The 19,477-nt window shown below is 49.0% G+C and overlaps 1 protein-coding gene across 3 annotated transcripts in view; it reads right to left on the bottom strand.

Moving 5' to 3' along the window:
- cep120 (centrosomal protein 120) overlaps positions 1-17,961 on the bottom strand; it is a 22,102-nt gene extending 4,141 nt beyond the window's left edge. The window contains exons 1-20 of one of the 3 annotated variants that reach the window (XM_079270014.1): positions 17,783-17,961; positions 16,973-17,129; positions 16,036-16,150; positions 15,810-15,954; positions 15,429-15,577; positions 14,941-15,138; positions 14,639-14,863; positions 13,894-14,095; positions 13,648-13,819; positions 13,115-13,264; positions 12,743-12,925; positions 12,560-12,656; positions 12,218-12,379; positions 11,954-12,043; positions 11,784-11,876; positions 11,452-11,607; positions 10,882-11,004; positions 10,682-10,780; positions 3,541-3,686; positions 3,185-3,430 (exon numbers count right to left, since the gene is read on the bottom strand). In XM_079270014.1, the coding sequence (XP_079126140.1) occupies positions 3,214-3,430; positions 3,541-3,686; positions 10,682-10,780; positions 10,882-11,004; positions 11,452-11,607; positions 11,784-11,876; positions 11,954-12,043; positions 12,218-12,379; positions 12,560-12,656; positions 12,743-12,925; positions 13,115-13,264; positions 13,648-13,819; positions 13,894-14,095; positions 14,639-14,863; positions 14,941-15,138; positions 15,429-15,577; positions 15,810-15,954; positions 16,036-16,150; positions 16,973-17,129; positions 17,783-17,831 (2,928 nt within the window). In that variant the 5' untranslated portion in view covers positions 17,832-17,961 and the 3' untranslated portion in view covers positions 3,185-3,213. Of the gene's footprint in view, positions 1-3,184; positions 3,431-3,540; positions 3,687-10,681; positions 10,781-10,870; positions 11,005-11,451; positions 11,614-11,783; positions 11,877-11,953; positions 12,044-12,217; positions 12,380-12,559; positions 12,657-12,742; positions 12,926-13,114; positions 13,265-13,647; positions 13,820-13,893; positions 14,096-14,638; positions 14,864-14,940; positions 15,139-15,428; positions 15,578-15,809; positions 15,955-16,035; positions 16,151-16,972; positions 17,130-17,782 lie in introns of those variants that run through there. The other 2 variants (XM_079270013.1, XM_079270015.1) reach the window with 2 other exon arrangements.
- Between the last annotated feature and the right edge of the window lie 1,516 nt (positions 17,962-19,477).

Raw genomic sequence — 19,477 nt, forward strand, 5'->3', positions numbered from 1 at the left:
ACTCTACAGAACATCCACAAACCCATCAGAACATCCACAAACCCATCATCTCACCAGAACCAACATCAATACTCTACAGAACAACCACAAACCCATCATCTCACCAGAACCAATGTTCATACTCTACAGAACATCCACAAACCCATCATCTCACCAGAACCAATACTCTACAGAACATCCACAAACTCATCATCTCACCAGAACCAATGTCAATACTCTACAGAACATCCACAAACCCATCAGCTCACCAGAACCAACATCAATACTCTACAGAACATCCACAAACCCATCATCTCACCAGAACCAATGTTCATACTCTACAGAACATCCACAAACTCATCATCTCACCAGAACCAATGTTCATACTCTACAGAACATCCACAAACCCATCATCTCACCAGAACCAATGTTCATACTCTACAGAACATCCACAAACTCATCATCTCACCAGAACCAATGTTCATACTCTACAGAACATCCACAAACCCATCATCTCACCAGAACCAATGTTCATACTCTACAGAACATCCACAAACTCATCATCTCACCAGAACCAACATCAATACTCTACAGAACATCCACAAACCCATCATCTCACCAGAACCAATATCAATACTCTACAGAACATCCACAAACCCATCATCTCACCAGAACCAATATCAATACTCTACAGAACATCCACAAACCCATCATCTCACCAGAACCAATGTTCATACTCTACAGAACATCCACAAACCCATCATCTCACCAGAACCAAAATCAATACTCTACAGAACATCCACAAACCCATCATCTCACCAGAACCAAAATCAATACTCTACAGCAGTGATTTTCAACCGGTGTGCCGCGGCACACTAGTGTGCCGCGAGAGATCGTCAGGTGTGCCGTGGGAAATTTTCTAATATCACCTAATTAACCATTGTCGGGTGTCTGTGCTGTAATAAAGTGTCGCAGATAATGTAATACTCTTCTATGGCAGTGGGTGGCAGCAGAGGGATTTAAATACCTGTAAAGACAATAGAGTTAGTGCTGCGCGACACGTGACAGTGACAGTTTGGGATCAAAGCAAGACGAGCAAGTGACAGTGATGAAAAAAAAAAAAAAAAAAAGGTGACAGTGATGGAGAAGTTTTTGAGAAGGGAAAATGCAAATGCCGAACAGGGCCCTGGACAAAATTCTGACCCAGATGAAGGCCCAAGTATGAGTGGTCGACAAAAGAAAAAAGACAAGACGGTGAGCTCGAGGCAATACAGCGAAAGCTATCTTTCATTTGGATTTACGTTCACCGGGGATGCTACGGCACCGAGTCCGCTGTGCTTGGTGTGTGGTGAGAAGCTATCCAATAGCGCCATGGTGCCAAGCAAGCTTAAACGCCATCTCCAAACGAAACACCCTTCCGTTCAAAACAAGTCGATGGACTATTTTGTACGCTTACGTACAAACAATGAGAAACAGGCAACTGTTTTGAGAAAAACCACAAAGGTAAACGAGAGAGCCCTCAAAGCTAGCTACCTTGTTGCTGAACTCGTAGCTAAAACAAAAAAGTCCCACACCGTGGCAGAAACATTAATACTGCCAGCTTGTAAAGCCATTGTGAATGAGATGCTCGGCCCTGACGCGGCCAAAGAGATCGCTAAAGTGCCTCTCTCAGATAACACAATTGCCAGACGTATTGATGACATGTCTGCGGACATAGAAACTGTTGTTTTGGAAAAGATGCGCATCAGTAAGAAATTTGCCTTGCAACTTGATGAGTCGACGGATATTAGTGGACATTGTCAGCTCTTGGCCAACGTGCGTTTTGTGGATGGAGAAGCCATTAGAGAAAACTTCCTATTTTGCAAGGCACTGCCAGAAAAATCAACAGGAGATGAAATATTTCGGGTCACGTCGGAATATCTTGACAAAAGCGGGCTTACGTGGGAAAACTGCACAGGTGTCTGCACTGATGGAGCCGCAGCGATGGTCGGGCGCATCAAAGGCTTCGTAAGTAGGGTCAAAGAAAGAAACCCAGCTGTTACTGTTACGCACTGTTTTTTGCACCGTGAGGCCCTCGTTGCAAAGACCTTACCAGCAGATCTAGGTCCTGTGTTGGATGATGTTGTGCGCTTAGTGAACTTTGTGAAGACGCGACCTTTGAAATCTCGCTTATTTGCGTCTCTGTGTGAGGAAATGGGAGCGGAACATAAAGTGTTATTGCTCCACACGGAGGTCCGGTGGCTGTCGCGCGGCAAAGTGCTGGCCCGTGTGTATGAGCTCCGAGAGGAACTTAAAGTGTTTCTGACAGACGAGAGGCCCGATTTCTCAAAGCTGCTTGCAAGTGATCAGTGGTGTGCAAAGCTGGCATACCTGGCTGATATATTTCATCATCTGAATGAACTGAACACACGGATGCAAGGCCGAAATGAAAACCTGCTTACAAGCACTGACAAAATGAAGGGATTCCGTTTAAAGGTGCAGCTCTGGCAACAACATGTGCAGCGTGGCAACCTTGAGATGTTCCCACTCACCGAGAAACTGCAGGATGGCAACACTGCTGCAATGTGCGAGGTGATTGGCAAACATTTGAAAACTCTGGAGGAGAAGTTGTCATTTTATTTCTCTTCAGCCTTCACAGAATGCCTTGACTGGGTTAGGGACCCATACAGCTCAGCATCCGTTGCTGGAAAGGACATGACTTTAAAGGAGCAAGAGGAACTCATTGAACTGAAACAAGATCGTGGTTTAAAGCTAAACTTTGCTGATCTTCCTTTGGACAGTTTTTGGTTAGCTGTTGCCAAGGAGTTCCCCATTCTGGCCAACAAAGCTATTTTGACATTGCTCCCGTTTTCAACCACATATCTGTGTGAGCTGAGCTTCTCAAGCTTGACAGCGATAAAAACTAAAAACAGAGAGAGACTGAGAGCTGTTGAGGAAGAGCTTCGTGTGTGTCTTTCTACCATTCCTGCCAGGATATCCATGTTGTGTTCATCGAAACAGGCCCAGGTTTCACACTAAGTGAGTACAAATACATTTGGAAACTATATTATTAACTATATGTATTATATGTACTGTGTTAGTGTCTTTTTGTGTCATTTTGGTTGGTGGTGTGCCCCAGGATTTTGTAAATGTAAAAAGTGTGCCGCGGCTCAAAAAAGGTTGAAAATCACTGCTCTACAGAACATCCACAAACCCATCATCTCACCAGAACCAACATCAATACTCTACAGAACGTCAGCGGCTCCCTCGGTCCCTCATGGCGTCCTGGATCTGTCTGCTGAGCTCGGCGATGATGCGGTCCTCGTGGGTGTAGACGCCGGTCCTCAGCAGAGTGTCTCGCTCCTCCAGCAGGCGGCTCAGGTGTTCCTCGGCGCCCTCCTTCAGGCTCTGGGTGGGGGCGGGGCCACTCTGGGAGGAGGCGGGGCCTAACCTGTCCTCCTGCTGTTTTAGTCTGCCGGAGAAGAGATCGTAAACTTTTATTAAATAGATGGAATGGAATAGAGGAAGCGACTCCTTCCCCGGAACTCTTCATGATGAAGATGACCTCCTCCTCCTCCTCACCTGTTGAGCTGGTTCCTGATGTCGTCGAGCTCCCGTCTCTCCTGGTGGACCTCCTCCTTCTGCTCCGTTGCTAGGTAACGCAGCCTCATGGCCTCCAGCTCCGCCTGCTGCTTCTTGAGCCGCGTCATCGCGTTCTCCTGCTCCCTCTGCACACATTGTAGGAGCATCATCACATAGAACATACATTTTCATCAGCAATGTAACAGATTAATGGGGATGTTGTTGTATTCGGAATAAGAACAAAGCAGCTGAACAGCTCGTTAACGTCGGTGGTCTCCAACGCGTTGGTCTTTCTACGCATCGGATCAGAGATCCGTTGTAAAGCGTCCTCTGGCCCTCGATGCTGAAACGCGTCTCTGCTCATCTGCTCGCTGTGATGACTCGTCTGCTTCCACGTTCATAAAAAGCTCTCTGAGGAAACGACGTGGAGGAATTCACGCGAACACGATGAGAAGAGAAAGAAAAGCGTCTTAAAGAAGAAGTCGTATTTCACTCAGCTGCTCCGGCCTCCAGCTCAGACTTCACAGAATTACCCACAATGCCGATCTGTGCTCCGTCTACGTACAGATTAATAAATCAGGACAACAACAACACTAATGTGGTGCCAGAGCTTTGGCAGCAACCTGCTGGTATTTAAATATTCTCTCACGCCTTCAGCCGCTAAAACAAACAGAAACAGAAAGATGGCGGCCGGCAGTGTTCTGGTGACACAGAGCAGAACCGCCAGAACCGCTGCTTCTGGTGGGAAAACACACATGTTCACATTACTTCCCGCCGTTCACACGGCTGATCACAACACACACACACACACACCTCTCTGAGGACCATTAGTCGTCTGTATTACGGAGCGTTTTTAAGGCAAATTACTAGAAAAACAAACACGCTGAACACTTTCTCTCGTGCCCGCTGCCAAGGACAACCTGAGGGCCGAGTGCTGGAACAATTAGAGGATGAGGTGATACCGGGCCTCGGGGGGGGGGGGGGGGGGGGGTATTCAAGTTCTTACGTCATGAAAGTTCCAGCAGCTACAGCTGAGGACGCAATCCACACAGATACTGATGGAAGGTGCAAATACAACAAGAACATAATCAGGGTCTTCAACCTGAGGGTGGGTGGGTGGGCATACATACGTACATACATACGTGTGTATAATATATAATGTATATACACAGCAGGGTTTATCTGTAAGTGTTCAGGCCGCTCTGTTGTGTTTCTAGAGCGATAAGTCAGAGATAAGAGACGGAGCTCAACTATGAGGTCTGCTCGTGTCGATAGAAGCTGCTGGAAACTAAAGTTCAACATGAAGACTGTGAGGTCATTCAGTGGGTTTCACTACAAGCTGCTCTTCAACTCTATTCATTCATCCAAACGAGACAAACTTCTTAAATGTTGTCTGAACACAAGCAGCCAGACAAGACAAGAAGCGTCTCCACTGGGACCAGTGGAACCTTCAGCGTCTCCACTGGGACCAGAGGAACCTCCAGCGTCTCAGTGGAACCTCCAGCGTCTCCACTGGGACCAGTGGAACCTTCAGCGTCTCAGTGGAACCTCCAGCGTCTCCACTGGGACCAGTAGAACCTCCAGCGTCTCCACTGGGACCAGTGGAACCTTTAGCGTCTCCACTGGGACCAGTGGAACCTTCAGCGTCTCCACTGGGACCAGAGGAACCTTCAGCGTCTCAGTGGAACCTCCAGCGTCTCCACTGGGACCAGTAGAACCTCCAGCGTCTCCACTGGGACCAGTGGAACCTTCAGCGTCTCCACTGGGACCAGTAGAACCTCCAGCGTCTCCACTGGGACCAGTGGAACCTTCAGCGTCTCAGTGGAACCTTCAGCGTCTCCACTGGGACCAGTAGAACCTCCAGCGTCTCCACTGGGACCAGTGGAAACTTCAGCGTCTCAGTGGAACCTTCAGCGTCTCCACTGGGACCAGTAGAACCTCCAGCGTCTCCACTGGGACCAGTGGAACCTCCAGCGTCTCCACTGGGACCAGTGGAACCTTCAGCGTCTCCACTGGGACCAGAGGAACCTCCAGCGTCTCAGTGGAACCTTCAGCATCTCCACTGGGACCAGAGGAACCTCCAGCGCCTCAGTGGAACCTTCAGCGTCTCCACTGGGACCAGAGGAACCTTTAGCGTCTCCACTGGGACCAGTGCTTCAGCGTCTCCACTGGGACCAGTAGAACCTCCAGCGTCTCAGTGGAACCTTCAGCGTCTCCACTGGGACCAGTAGAACCTTCAGCATCTCAGTGGAACCTTCAGCGTCTCCACTGGGACCAGAGGAACCTCCAGCGTCTCCACTGGGACCAGTAGAACCTCCAGCGTCTCAGTGGAACCTTCAGCGTCTCCACTGGGACCAGAGGAACCTTCAGCGTCTCCACTGGGACCAGAGGAACCTCCAGCGTCTCCACTGGGACCAGTGGAACCTCCAGCGTCTCCACTGGGACCAGAGGAACCTTTAGCGTCTCCACTGGGACCAGAGGAACCTTCAGCGTCTCCACTGGGACCAGAGGAACCTTTAGCGTCTCCACTGGGACCAGAGGAACCTTCAGCGTCTCCACTGGGACCAGTGGAACCTCCAGCGTCTCCACTGGGACCAGTGGAACCTCCAGCGTCTCCACTGGGACCAGAGGAACCTCCAGCGTCTCCACTGGGACCAGTTATCTGACGTCACTGTCAATAAAACGGACTTTTTCTCATTTTGTTTCACGGATTAAACCAATTAATTTGATGAAAACGAATAATAAAACGAATAATAAACTATAAACTATAGATTGTCTGTTTACTTTGTTTGAATACAAACATGATCCTGTTCAAAGAAAAGCAAAGAGAGCAACTTGAGTTTATAAGAGGATTTAAAGAGACGCACACTTGAAGCCCTCTGGATGTTATTTATCAAACAGCTTATTGTTCAGAACTTTATCAACAGTGTTAGGTTCTGCAGACTTGCTGCTGCTTCTGGTGAACTGGACCTTAGTGCTGAATATAAAGACATAAATATCTCCTTTCTTTATGTAAAGCCTATAAAAAGTTAGCTTCTCTCTCGATGCGAACAGCTTTAAATAAAAAGCCAAACGTATTCGCCCGTCCACTCGGGCTGTAAAAACACCAGATTCAGCTTCTCGGCTCCCAACTTTAATCTCTTTGTCCCAATATTGTCGTTTCAGAAGAGACCCGACTTAAGCTCCTTGTCCCAATATTTAGAGTTTAAAGAGTTTAAAGAAAGGAACGAAGCTGAAGCTCTCTGACCTCAGAGCCCTCGAGCCGTCTGCACATTAACTCTCCCGCCGCACAACAGAACACTTACTCCCCCGGACCGAGAATTTACACGACCCGACTTCAGCTGAACAGAGACGGAGAGGAGGCGCAGAGAGGAGAGACGGAGAGGAGGCGCCGAGAACAGAGACGGAGAGGAGGCGCCGAGAACAGAGACGGAGAGGAGGCGCAGAGAGGAGAGAACGAACAGGAGGCGCCGAGAACAGAGACGGAGAGGAGGCGCAGAGAGGAGAGAACGAACAGGAGGCGCCGAGAACAGAGACGGAGAGGAGGCGCCGAGAGGAGAGAACGAACAGGAGGCGCCGAGAACAGAGACGGAGAGGAGGCGCAGAGAGGAGAGACGGAGAGGAGGCGCCGAGAACAGAGACGGAGAGGAGGCGCAGAGAACAGAGACGGAGAGGAGGCGCCGAGAGGAGAGACGGAGAGGAGGCACCGAGAACAGAGACGGAGAGGAGGCGCCGAGAGGAGAGACGGAGAGGAGGCGCAAAGAGGAGAGACGGAGAGGAGGCGCAGAGAGGAGAGACGGAGAGGAGGCGCCGAGAGGAGAGACGGAGAGGAGGCGCCGAGAGGAGAGACGGAGAGGAGGCGCCGAGAACAGAGACGGAGAGGAGGCGCCGAGACGAGAGAACGAACAGGAGGCGCCGAGAACAGAGACGGAGAGGAGGCGCAGAGAACAGAGACGGAGAGGAGGCGCCGAGACGAGAGAACGAACAGGAGGCGCAGAGAACAGAGACGGAGAGGAGGCGCCGAGAACAGAGACGGAGAGGAGGCGCAGAGAACAGAGACGGAGAGGAGGCGCAGAGAGGAGAGACGGAGAGAGGAAAGAACGAACAGGAGGCGCTGAGAGGAGAGAACGAACAGGAGGCGCCGAGAACAGAGACGGAGAGGAGGCGCAGAGAGGAGAGAACGAACAGGAGGCGCCGAGAACAGAGACGGAGAGGAGGCGCCGAGAGGAGAGAACGAACAGGAGGCGCCGAGAACAGAGACGGAGAGGAGGCGCAGAGAGGAGAGACGGAGAGGAGGCGCCGAGAACAGAGACGGAGAGGAGGCGCAGAGAACAGAGACGGAGAGGAGGCGCCGAGAGGAGAGACGGAGAGGAGGCACCGAGAACAGAGACGGAGAGGAGGCGCCGAGAGGAGAGACGGAGAGGAGGCGCAAAGAGGAGAGACGGAGAGGAGGCGCAGAGAGGAGAGACGGAGAGGAGGCGCCGAGAGGAGAGACGGAGAGGAGGCGCCGAGAACAGAGACGGAGAGGAGGCGCCGAGAACAGAGACGGAGAGGAGGCGCCGAGAACAGAGACGGAGAGGAGGCGCCGAGACGAGAGAACGAACAGGAGGCGCCGAGAACAGAGACGGAGAGGAGGCGCAGAGAACAGAGACGGAGAGGAGGCGCCGAGACGAGAGAACGAACAGGAGGCGCAGAGAACAGAGACGGAGAGGAGGCGCCGAGAACAGAGACGGAGAGGAGGCGCAGAGAACAGAGACGGAGAGGAGGCGCAGAGAGGAGAGACGGAGAGAGGAAAGAACGAACAGGAGGCGCTGAGAGGAGAGAACGAACAGGAGGCGCCGAGAACAGAGACGGAGAGAGGAAAGAACGAACAGGAGGCGCTGAGAGGAGAGACGGCGAGAGGAGAGAACGAACAGGAGGCGCCGAGAACAGAGACGGAGAGGAGGCGCAGAGAACAGAGACGGAGAGAGGAAAGAACGAACAGGAGGCGCTGAGAGGAGAGAACGAACAGGAGGCGCCGAGAGGAGAGACGGAGAGGAGGCGCAGAGAACAGAGACGGAGAGAGGAAAGAACGAACAGGAGGCGCTGAGAGGAGAGAACGAACAGGAGGCGCTGAGAGGAGAGAACGAACAGGAGGCGCCGAGAACAGAGACGGAGAGAGGAAAGAACGAACAGGAGGCGCTGAGAGGAGAGAACGAACAGGAGGCGCCGAGAGGAGAGAACGAACAGGAGGCGCCGAGAACAGAGACGGAGAGAGGAAAGAACGAACAGGAGGCGCAGAGACGGAGAGGAGGCGCAGAGAGCAGAGACGGCGAGAGGAGAGAACGAACAGGAGGCGCCGAGAACAGAGACGGAGAGGAGGCGCAGAGAACAGAGACGGAGAGAGGAGAGAACGAACAGGAGGCGCAGAGAGGAGAGAACGAACAGGAGGCGCCGAGAGGAGAGAACGAACAGGAGGCGCAGAGAGGAGAGAACGAACAGGAGGCGCCGAGAGGAGAGAACGAACAGGAGGCGCAGAGAGGAGAGAACGAACAGGAGGCGCTGAGAGGAAAGAACGAACAGGAGGCGCAGAAAGGAGAGAACGAACAGGAGGCGCAGAGAGGAGAGAACGAACAGGAGGCGCAGAGAGGAGAGAACGAACAGGAGGCGCAGAGAGGAGAGAACGAACAGGAGGCGCTGAGAGGAGAGAACGAACAGGAGGCGCAGAGAGGAGAGAACGAACAGGAGGCGCTGAGAGGAAAGAACGAACAGGAGGCGCAGAGAGGAGAGAACGAACAGGAGGCGCAGAGAGGAGAGAACGAACAGGAGGCGCTGAGAGGAAAGAACGAACAGGAGGCGCAGAGAGGAGAGAACGAACAGGAGGCACAGAGAGGAGAGAACGAACAGGAGGCGCAGAGAGGAGAGAACGAACAGGAGGCACAGAGAGGAGAGAACGAACAGGAGGCGCAGAGAGGAGAGAACGAACAGGAGGCGCTGAGAGCGGCGAGTCGGATGGTCGTGTAAACACGGCCTGAGACTCATCGAGAAAGAGAGAGAGAGAGAGAGAGAGAGAGAGAGAGAGAGAGAGAGAGAGAGAGAGAGAGAGAGAGAGAGAGAGAGAGAGTGACATCGAATAGTTAGCGCCCGGCTAGCTTGTTGCTCAACGCACATCAGGGATGATTAATGGGGGGGGGCACTCAGCACCGAACCCCCTTAGAGCATAAATCACACCGTGTTTTCTTTACAATGATGTGGCACTTAGAAGAGGGGAGGAAGGAGGGGAGACGGAGAGAGAGAGGGAGGGGAAAGAGGAAGACAGGAGGTGGAGAAAATCAGAGAGGGAGGACAAATAAGTTCAGGGTCACTTGAAGAAAGACAAAAAGGTCTATAAAGAAAAAAAACAGGAGGAGGAAGGAGGTAAAGAGGGAGGAAATAAGGGAAAGAATAAAGAAGGTAGGTAAAGAAAGAAAGGAAGTCAGAGACGAAGAGGAAGAGAGATGGAGGAAAAGAGGGAAGTAAAGAGGGAGGAAACGAGGTTAAAGAGAGAGGTAAAGAGGTGAAAGAAGAAAGAAAGTAAAGAAAGAAAGGAAGAGAGAGCGTAGAGACAGAAGACGACGAAGAGGAAGAAAAAGAGAGTAATGGAGGAAAATAATGACGGAGGGGGAGGAAAAGGGGGAGATAGGAGGGGTGATGGGGGAGGAAGGAAAAACAGAAAGAGGGGGAAGAGATTGATGCAGAAAGAAAAGAGGGTAAAAAAAAATGTGCGTCCAGTTTTTCCAGCTGGTTAAAGTCAGTAACAGTTATTAGTTTGTCAGATAAGGTCTGTGTGTGTTTACATTAGTCTAAAGCCCACTTAGTGTGTGTGTGTGTGTGTGAGAGAGTGTGTGAGTGTGTGTGTAAAGGAAAAAAGAAAAAGGAAAGAGTGAGCGATAGAGGTGTGTTTTTACACCAGAGCCAAATATTTAGCTGAGGGTGAAGTAGACAATGTAATGTGTAACACACACACTTTTAAAACATCGCTAGCTGCTGTCCTGGCTCTGTGTGCTGCTTCTTTACATCAGTATTTATTCCTGTTCGGTGTCCTGACCCGACTCCCTTCAGCTAAAGTATTCTACGTCACGTGGTGCCAGCGGCCCGTTGAGCCCTCCGACTGTCGACCAACCTGTTTGAATCTGGCGAGCTCCTTCAAGGCGCGGCCCCACTGCTGCTTGTAGTGCAGCTTGGACTTGGTGGTGGACTCCAGCTTCCTCTCCAGCTCCACCTGGACAACCAGAACATCAGCAACTTACTGTTGCAACAGTATTCCCTGTAACTGCAGCACTAAGTGTCTTCACAGTGATGATGTAGAGACCAGTAGATGACCTTCTCCAGAGAGAGCAGGTTGACCTCGGACTGCAGTCTGAACTCAGGTCTGACGTTCTGCTGTTCTCTGTAGAGCTGGAACTCTTTCTCCAGCTGTTTGTACCGAGACGCAGCATCTGTAATCTGAACACAAACAGAGAAACAACGTGTTCATTTGAAGGGGAAACTAAAGTACATGTTACTCACGGGAGTTTGAACCGGACGGCAACCTCCGGTTCTGACGAGTGAAGCCAAAGCTTCATGTGTTAAAGCTGCATTCTCTCTAGTGTCCACCAGGGGGCGACTCCTCTGGTTGTATAGAAGTCTATAGAAAATGACTCTACTTCTCTCTTGATTTATTACCTCAGTAAACATTGTAAACATGAGTTTATGTCTCAATCTCTAGTTTCAAGTCTTCTTCAATACAGCATGATGTTCATTTAGTACATTATGCTCCATTTAGAGTCACACAGACCATAAAGCAGGGGATGCTTTAGGGCGGGGCTACTGTGATTGACAGGTATACGGCGTCTCTACATCACTCCTCAGTCCAGACATGGTCACTTCCTGTTCCCTGGTTGATGAAACTACCTGCTGCAGCAGCCGGGCTCTCTCCTCCTCCATCAGCCGGACTCTGTCTCTCTCCAGCGCCGCCCGGTGGTCACAGTCGAGCTGCAGCCTCCTGCTGCTCTCCTGCAGCTCCCTCTGAGTCACATCGTGTTCGACTCGCAGCTCCTTCTGCAGCCGCTGCGTCTGAGCACACAAGCAGCGTCACTGGAAAGAGACAACACGCTTCACACTCCTTGGAAAAGTGAGTTTGATGACATTGTAATTTAAACTGTAACTAAACTAAACATTCACTCGTTAAAGCTGCTGAACTCTGAACAATAATCTCTGGACTTTGTGTGAAAGTGGAGTCTGACCTCGTGCTCGGCTTCAAGCAGCTGTTTCTCTCTCCTCTCCAGATCAGACAGCGTCTTCTGCAGCTGCTCCTCCAGCAGGTTGTACTCCACCTCCTGCAGACAGACGTCATTAATACACTCGGACGGTGACGTGGAGCTAAACATGGGGAGTGTTTGTGATGAAACTCCACCTTCTTCTTGACCACAGCTTCTCTCTCTCGGTCTCTCTTCCTCCACTCCTCTGCCAGAGCCTTCATGTGGCTCAGCTCCTTCCTCCTCAACTGAACGAACACACACACACACACACACACTTTAATTCATGCTTTTATTTGACTTCATCTTTAATGAAGCAGAACAGTAAACACCTGTATATATATATATATATATATATATATATATATATATATATATATATATATATATATATATATATATATATATATATATTTATTTACCTGATCGTCGAACAGGTCCTCCTGCTCCTCCTTCCACAGCTCCAGCTCCAGGGCCGTGCGGTACTCCAGGGTGTCTCTGGGGGCCGCGGGGCCCAGCGGGGCCACGTTCAGGCCGGGTGCTGCAGGGTGGGGGGGCGACTGTGGGGGGGCCGCAGGTTCGCTCTGACGACACATGAGGATTGAAAACAGTTCCAACAATTACACAAAACAGAGCGCGAGCGAGAGATGAGAGGAAACACAGGAAACACATCTTCCATCGCTGTAAAGCACTTTGTGCTGCACTTCCTTTATTAAAGGTGCTATTCTAATAAAGTTCATCATTGTTGTTGTTATCTGTCTCACCTGTGAAGAGTCGGGCAGGATGACTTCTCTGGCTTTCACCAACCCCAGGTCCTCCAGCGTGGCCACATAGCTCAGCTCTGCCACCGTCTCACTGGGACTGCAGGACGTACGACACATTTATTTCACGTGTTAACCGTCGCCATGTGAGCGACCTCCTCGTCAGTGTTTGGGTGCTTTCCTCACCGGTGTGCTGTGACCACGGGGATCCGGTCCTGGCGAGTCTGCCTCCAGCTCTGCTCCCCCGAGGATGCCGCCAGTCTGGTCCTCTCAGAGCTCAGCAGGCGAGACAGCTGGACGGAGGCTCGTCCAATCAGCTGGTCTCTGCTGGTGGAGTCTCTGTGCCACACCTCCACCACCAGAGGAACTCTGAGAGAGTGAGTGAGAGAGAGAGAGACACAATATGTTTCAGTGCATCTTCACACACAAAACCAATATGGAAACAGTCCTATTGCACCACCTGCTGGCCAAATGTGATTCTGCAGCACATAAAGAGGATGTAATAATGGAAGCTGCAAACAGAAAAACACAGGTGTGTTTACGTGTGTGTGAGTGTACCTGAGGAAGGTGTCCTGCAGCTGCTGTGGCAGAGCGGCGAAGTCGAAGGCGCAGTAGGACTGAGGCAGAGACGCCTCCACGTTCCTCTGTAGCTCCACAGGAGGGTTGGTCATGATGGGAGCCGCGCTGCCGAAGAACGGATACGAATACCTGAAACAAACACACGGCCGCCATTAGAGCTGCAGAGCTGCACGCGTTCAACATGCAAAGAACGGGAGAAACACTGTGTTAAAGGACATGTATGAGATACGTTTAACTCGTTACGATGAGGACAAACTCAGAATGTCACACCGACTACGTTTACACTCACATTCCACTGTTACTGTGACCGGATCCTCTTCAGAGTTAAACATGAGCGATGTGTTGACATTGTTCTGATATTCATCTTCATTCGCCGTGTAAGCAGCGGTTGTTTTAGTTTTTTTAAATCAGGGCGGTAAGAAGGTAATATCTGGTGCATGTGAACGTAGTCAGTGTGTCCACGTGTCTTTACAGTGAAGCGTGTGAGGACGTTCTGGAGATGACGGCATCACCTGAGCGTAGCGGCGACGTGGTGCGTCAGGCTGAGGTTCCTCAGGCCGCGGAGGTCCAGAGAGAAGCAGTAGTGGTGGGCGGAGGACGGGATGGACACTTTGGGAGCAGAGACACTGACGGAGGAAGCTCCGCCTTCTGCCGTCGCTTCGGTCCGACTCTGAAGCTCTGCAGCTGGAGACGAGCAAACACAAGGTCACTCCTCTGTGGGTCCCGACTGAGTGACAGGTGGTGTCTCCGGCTCTCACCTGCCAGCTGTCCCGCCTGCTCTTTGCCACGCTGAAGCTCCTCCAGCAGACTCTCTGCTTCGCTCTCTGTGTGAGAGGAAGGAGGAGGAAGAGGAGGCGAGGCGGGAGGTTTCCGAGCCGGAGGGGAGCTACGAGGTCTCTGTGCAGCCGCAGGAGGAGCAGGAGGAGGAGGGTCGGAGTGAGCTCCTTTAGTCCCTACAGACTGGAGAACGCAGGAAGCATGACGCAGACTGAGGAAAGCATTCTACAACTTTAACACATTTCTGTCCCAGACTGTGAACAGTTTAACCATCAGAGTGTAAATAAAGTGTTACTGACTCAGGAGAACATGTGTTTCTAGTCTCTGATCATGTTTCAGCATAAACAACCAATCAGTGTAAAGCAACAGGAGGAGAGCTAGTAACGTTAGCAGCACCGCTAACGGCTAACCAACAGGAGGAGAGCTAGTAACGTTAGCAGCACCGCTAACGGCTAACCAACAGGAGGAGAGCTAGTAACGTTAGCAGCACCGCTAACGGCTAACCAACAGGAGGAGAGCTAGTAACGTTAGCAGCACCGCTAACGGCTAACCAACAGGAGGTTCACTTCAGTTACATGATGATGCCTTCAGGCTCTGCTCAGTGAAAGGGATTCCTCCCACAACATCGATGATGTCCGTGAGTGAGGATTCGTACAGCTCACGGCTCGACAGCGGCCAGTTACACTACTGGTGTGTGTGTGTGTGTGTGTGTGTGTGCGTGCGTACCTGTGGTGTGACCTCCTCCCTCCTCAGGGTGACCGCCACCCCCACAGTCGGCTGCAGGTCGGCGGGCAGAGCCGGCAGCGCCTGTCTGGTGCGTTTGGGAGGTTTCAGTATAAACGCTCCCTCCACCGTCGCCGCCTTGTTCTCCAGATCCACCGACACGGCCGAGAGAGCCGAGAGAGAGACCTCGGTGCTGCCCAGAGAGCGATTCCCACAGCACAGGTGGATCTGAGGACAGACAGACGTGTGATGAAACATCAACCCGAGTCATCAGGTCGCAGCTTCCTCGACTCGTCCACGCTCACCTGTAAACTGGGCTGGTGAGACAGGAAGCGCTGCAGGACCTGTTTGCTGCTGCGGATGCGCACGGAGGCGCGCTCCGGCTCGAAGTCGGGGCTCAGCAGGTTGTCGAAAGGCTCGCTGGTGATGTCGTTGCCCAGTAAAGTGTAGTAGAAGAAGAAGCCAGACTCCTCCGCCGACAGCTTCATGGTGCTGGGGATCAACTGTGGAGAACCAGCGAGAACACATATGGCTCTAAGGGGGATGTGATCCAGCGCTTCAAATGATCACTTTACATCTATTTGACCGTTTTATTTGGGTTTAACAATACATTCCAACATTGTAACCTGGTGTAGATTTGCTGAAGTTTTCTAAGGCTGCACTTTTGATTGATAAAGAAAACAGTTTGTCTTTCAAATGGAAGATAAATTCACAATCTCCCAGTTATTGTGAAAGATGGAACTCTTGACTGGCCGCTCACAGCTCAGGTCGGAGGTCAGGGCACCACTCGTACCTGCTCTAGTTTGGTAGCAAAGGCCACGGTGACGGACAGGACGAACATGTCGGGGCAGAGCTCTGCGGGGCCCACTTGATGGTAGCCCTGGTCTGGGATCAGTGAGGCCTCCAGCTGGTCTGGCAGCAGCTCGGTGACTGCAGGAGGACCTTCAACAGCCGAGCAGCACGAGAGTTCAAACAACAGAAGAAGAAGAACGGGACATGAATATTATATACTCCATTATTGTAAAGCACTTTGTGAGGCACTTCCTTTAATCAAGAGTACACACGGCTGCATGTTAACGGATCTATTTAATGAGAAAGGTAAACGGCTGCGTAGGAATACTGAGTGAAACGAGAACAGCACACACAGGCCAACAGGTCCTGATGAGCAGCTGACCTTGTCGGGGCGGGGCCTTCTTGGCTCTGAACCTATCGGGAGAGGGTTCGGAGGGCTTGGCCTCGCTCTCCAGCGACATGCTGAGGAGGAGCGCCGGCCTCTGCTTGGTGTATTTGCTGCTCAGCAGCGGGTACCAGCGAGGCTCCTGACGGGACAAGAGCAGAAACCGGATGCGTTACTGGTCCCAGCGAGCAGCAGCTGGGTGTCGGGAGGAGGAGACGCTCACCTGCTGCACCTCCTGCACGGACCGGAGGTCCAGGATGATGTAGCCGACGCTCTCGCTCCTCTTGGTCTCAGAGTCCACTGCAAAACACTGAAGCTTGATGGGAGTTCTCTGCAGCCTGAGGACAGAAGACACTTCAATATTAATAAAATACCAGAACTCTTCTTAAAACTCACTTTCATTTTCAATGATTTATTTTTTATAATATAATATAAATAATTAGATCTCTTTTTCTGGATTTTATCTTCTTTTATTATTACGTTTCACTGTAAAGTAATTTGTAACTTCAAAAGGTGTATTATAAATAGTAACATGTCAGTAAATATAATGATGATAATACTAATAATAATAATAATAATAATAATAAAGATAATCTTTATGTATAGAGCACATTTCATACAGACTATAGAGCTTAAAGTACGGCACAATTAAAAATAACTAAAAACAGAAAACCTTCCTTTTACAAATAAAATAAATAAACGAGGTGAGAAGAAAGCATGAATTATGCACTTATATTTCATGAATATTTTGTATATAAATGCGGTTAAATGTATATTTCCTTGTGGTATTCTAAACATTGAGCAACAGCTGGTATTATAACACATCAGTGCTATAATGAGTTCATGAAAGCTACGAACAGCAGTTGACGTGTGATGAATCAATGGACGGAATGTAGAAAACAATCCGGGAACACTTTAACATGAATATCATGTTCAGTAATGACGGCTGTTTTACGCGGTAGTCTGATGTTTAAAGAACAATCAATGAATGGATTAATAGAGAACGGAAATGGCAGATTGACTTGTTGCAGCTCGACAGTCTGTTTACTCATCTTTGACGTCTCTGACAACAAAAGCACAAATCTCGAATAGAAACAGTTGTGTTGTCTGATCATCTGGGTTAAAATATCTGTCGTTGTCGTCGTCGTGGAGCTTCAGACCTGTGCTGGTGCAGCGTCCGGCGGTCCAGCTCCCAGGCCAGCTCGGTGCTGAAGTGCGGCTGGTCTCGGTGCTCTACGGGGTCCGTGGAGAGCTGCTCGCCATCGAAGCTCGCCCGGACCACCAGACGGAGACGGGGACTCTTCGGGAAGTGGCGACCTGGTGAAGGACAGACGGGTTCTCGTTACGTTGTTTACAGAGCAGTGGGACACGGTGTTACTGTGAAGCACCACCAGGATACTGCAGCTGGATGCTCGTTGAGGCTCATCCACGGCTTACAATGAGTCACATTAATACTTCTACAATTCATTTCTATTTGATTTGACAAGTAAACATAAAAAGAAGTCCACTGTTGAGTCAAACTACTCTCTAAACTCTTGTCGTTTCTCGATTGAGTATAAAAACGCACAATATATACAATGAAATAGAATAACATGAAATGAACTAACGAAATAAACAGTCGTGCAAAGATCAAACAAACAGCAGAGGAACGGAGTTATAGTCTTATATGATAAAGGAGTTAACATGAAGCATACACAACAATAAAAGCAGGAATATTAATATTAAAACATCATATATAACTATTTGTAATGCACAATGACAACTTTCACGTTGATGTTCATACTTTAAGTAACGTTAGTCTACATGTTCCTGATAATAACGTTACTTACTTAAAGTTTCAATGCCGTACTTTTAACTTGTAGTAGAGTATTTGTACAGCGTGTTACCAGTACTTTTACTGAAGTTAAGGACTTTAATGTGGTGTTTTAGGACAGAAAATGATAAAGTAAGTAAGATAACTTTGTGCTTACCTTCCAGGATGGACACAACGATGAGAAGTTGGTCGGTCTTCGAAGCCATGACATTTGTAAAACTTTAATTCATGAGTAAATATTAAACGAACTGACATTTAACACATTTAAAACACAGCGGAGGCTTTTTGTTTACTCGGAGGCTCACTGTCCGTTGGTTGAAGGCAGCAAACAGCCGCTTTGTTGTCAAGCTTTGGCGCCACCCATTTTGTTTTTGAAAGCGGAAGTGATGGCGGAGACGGTTGTTTGTTCAGCGCCGCCCTGTTGGTGGGAGGTGGAACTGCAGGCCGCGTCCACGAATACTGATAGTGCCACTACTACTACAACTACTACTACTACGACTACTACGACAACTACTACTACTACGACTACTACGACTACTACGACTACTACTACTACGAATATGGTTAAAGTGGTTAATTAATAAAGAACACTGGACGTTTTTTTACTTGGTACTTATATTTGACAGCTGTAGTTTTAGTTATTTTTCAGATTCAGATGAATATTTTCCTTATAAAAAATTATGATTCACAAATTTAAGATTATTAGTGTAACAAAATATAATCGACAAATGAATTATGAGCCGGATACTATAGATTCACGTGTTCAAATAATAAATACACATTAAAATGAGCTCCACCTTTACCAGCAGCAACATTAAAGTCATGAACACATTAATGCACCAATAGTCCAACTAAATATACATGATTCTGAAATGCGTCATTCTGCATGAAATGTACTTCATTTTGATTCTAACACCTTTAAATTAGTTTGTTTGTTATTTCTACACGCTGTGCTTTCACTAAAAGATCTTCTTCCACCACCGGCGATGAATCAGTAAGTAATCACACAAAAAGGTCAAAAAAAGAGAAATAATATTATCGTGATTCACTTCTCTGCCTTCACAAAACAACTTGATACATCGTTTTGTAGACTAATTCAACTCTCACACCTGTAATAACTCTGTTATCTCAGAATATATGATGCATTCATGAATTAAAAGCAGAGGTGACCTACAGCTGACTGTTATTCATAAAGATGAATGCCATCACAATGTGTCTCCTTTTGCTCACCGGTCAAATAAAAAGCTGACTCGTGTAATGATAAAGTTTTACATTATTCATTCAAGTTGATTGAAGTGTTCTCCAGACAAAACTCCACAGACAACAATAATTATATGAAACATCCTTTAATCGTGATTGCCAAACATATGAATTAAGGCATATACAGTATAAAAAAGCAACAGCAGGTTCCATGTTTATACGATTTCAGTGTGTTGTTAACTGGATACACCGGGTGGAATAAAACTGAACATAAATACCAAGCAGCCTTTATAAGACAACGCTGCGTCTCCCAGAAGACCACAGCGTCGTGTAAACAGAGTTCATAGCACTATATTCAAGTAATAGAATGATCACTGATACTATGCAGGTAAGGTGTTGTTTCAGTGAGGCAGAGCCGCTGATAGACCGCGTCAGGTTATAGATATATATAGATATATATATATATAAATAATATATCCACCATTACTTCATGCTACATGAGAAGAAAATAACTTTTTATTCTCTGGCTTTAAACTCACTCTCAGAGCTGCTTTGTCTTCTTTGTTTTAAACGAGTCGTTGTGGTTTTGACGGAGTTGCTTTTATGTTTTTTTTGGCAATATTTTGATTGTACTGCAGTTTGGTCAGCTGTT

This window comes from Melanostigma gelatinosum (assembly GCF_949748355.1).
Source record: "Melanostigma gelatinosum genome assembly, chromosome: 6".
Classification (NCBI taxonomy): domain Eukaryota; kingdom Metazoa; phylum Chordata; class Actinopteri; order Perciformes; family Zoarcidae; genus Melanostigma; species Melanostigma gelatinosum.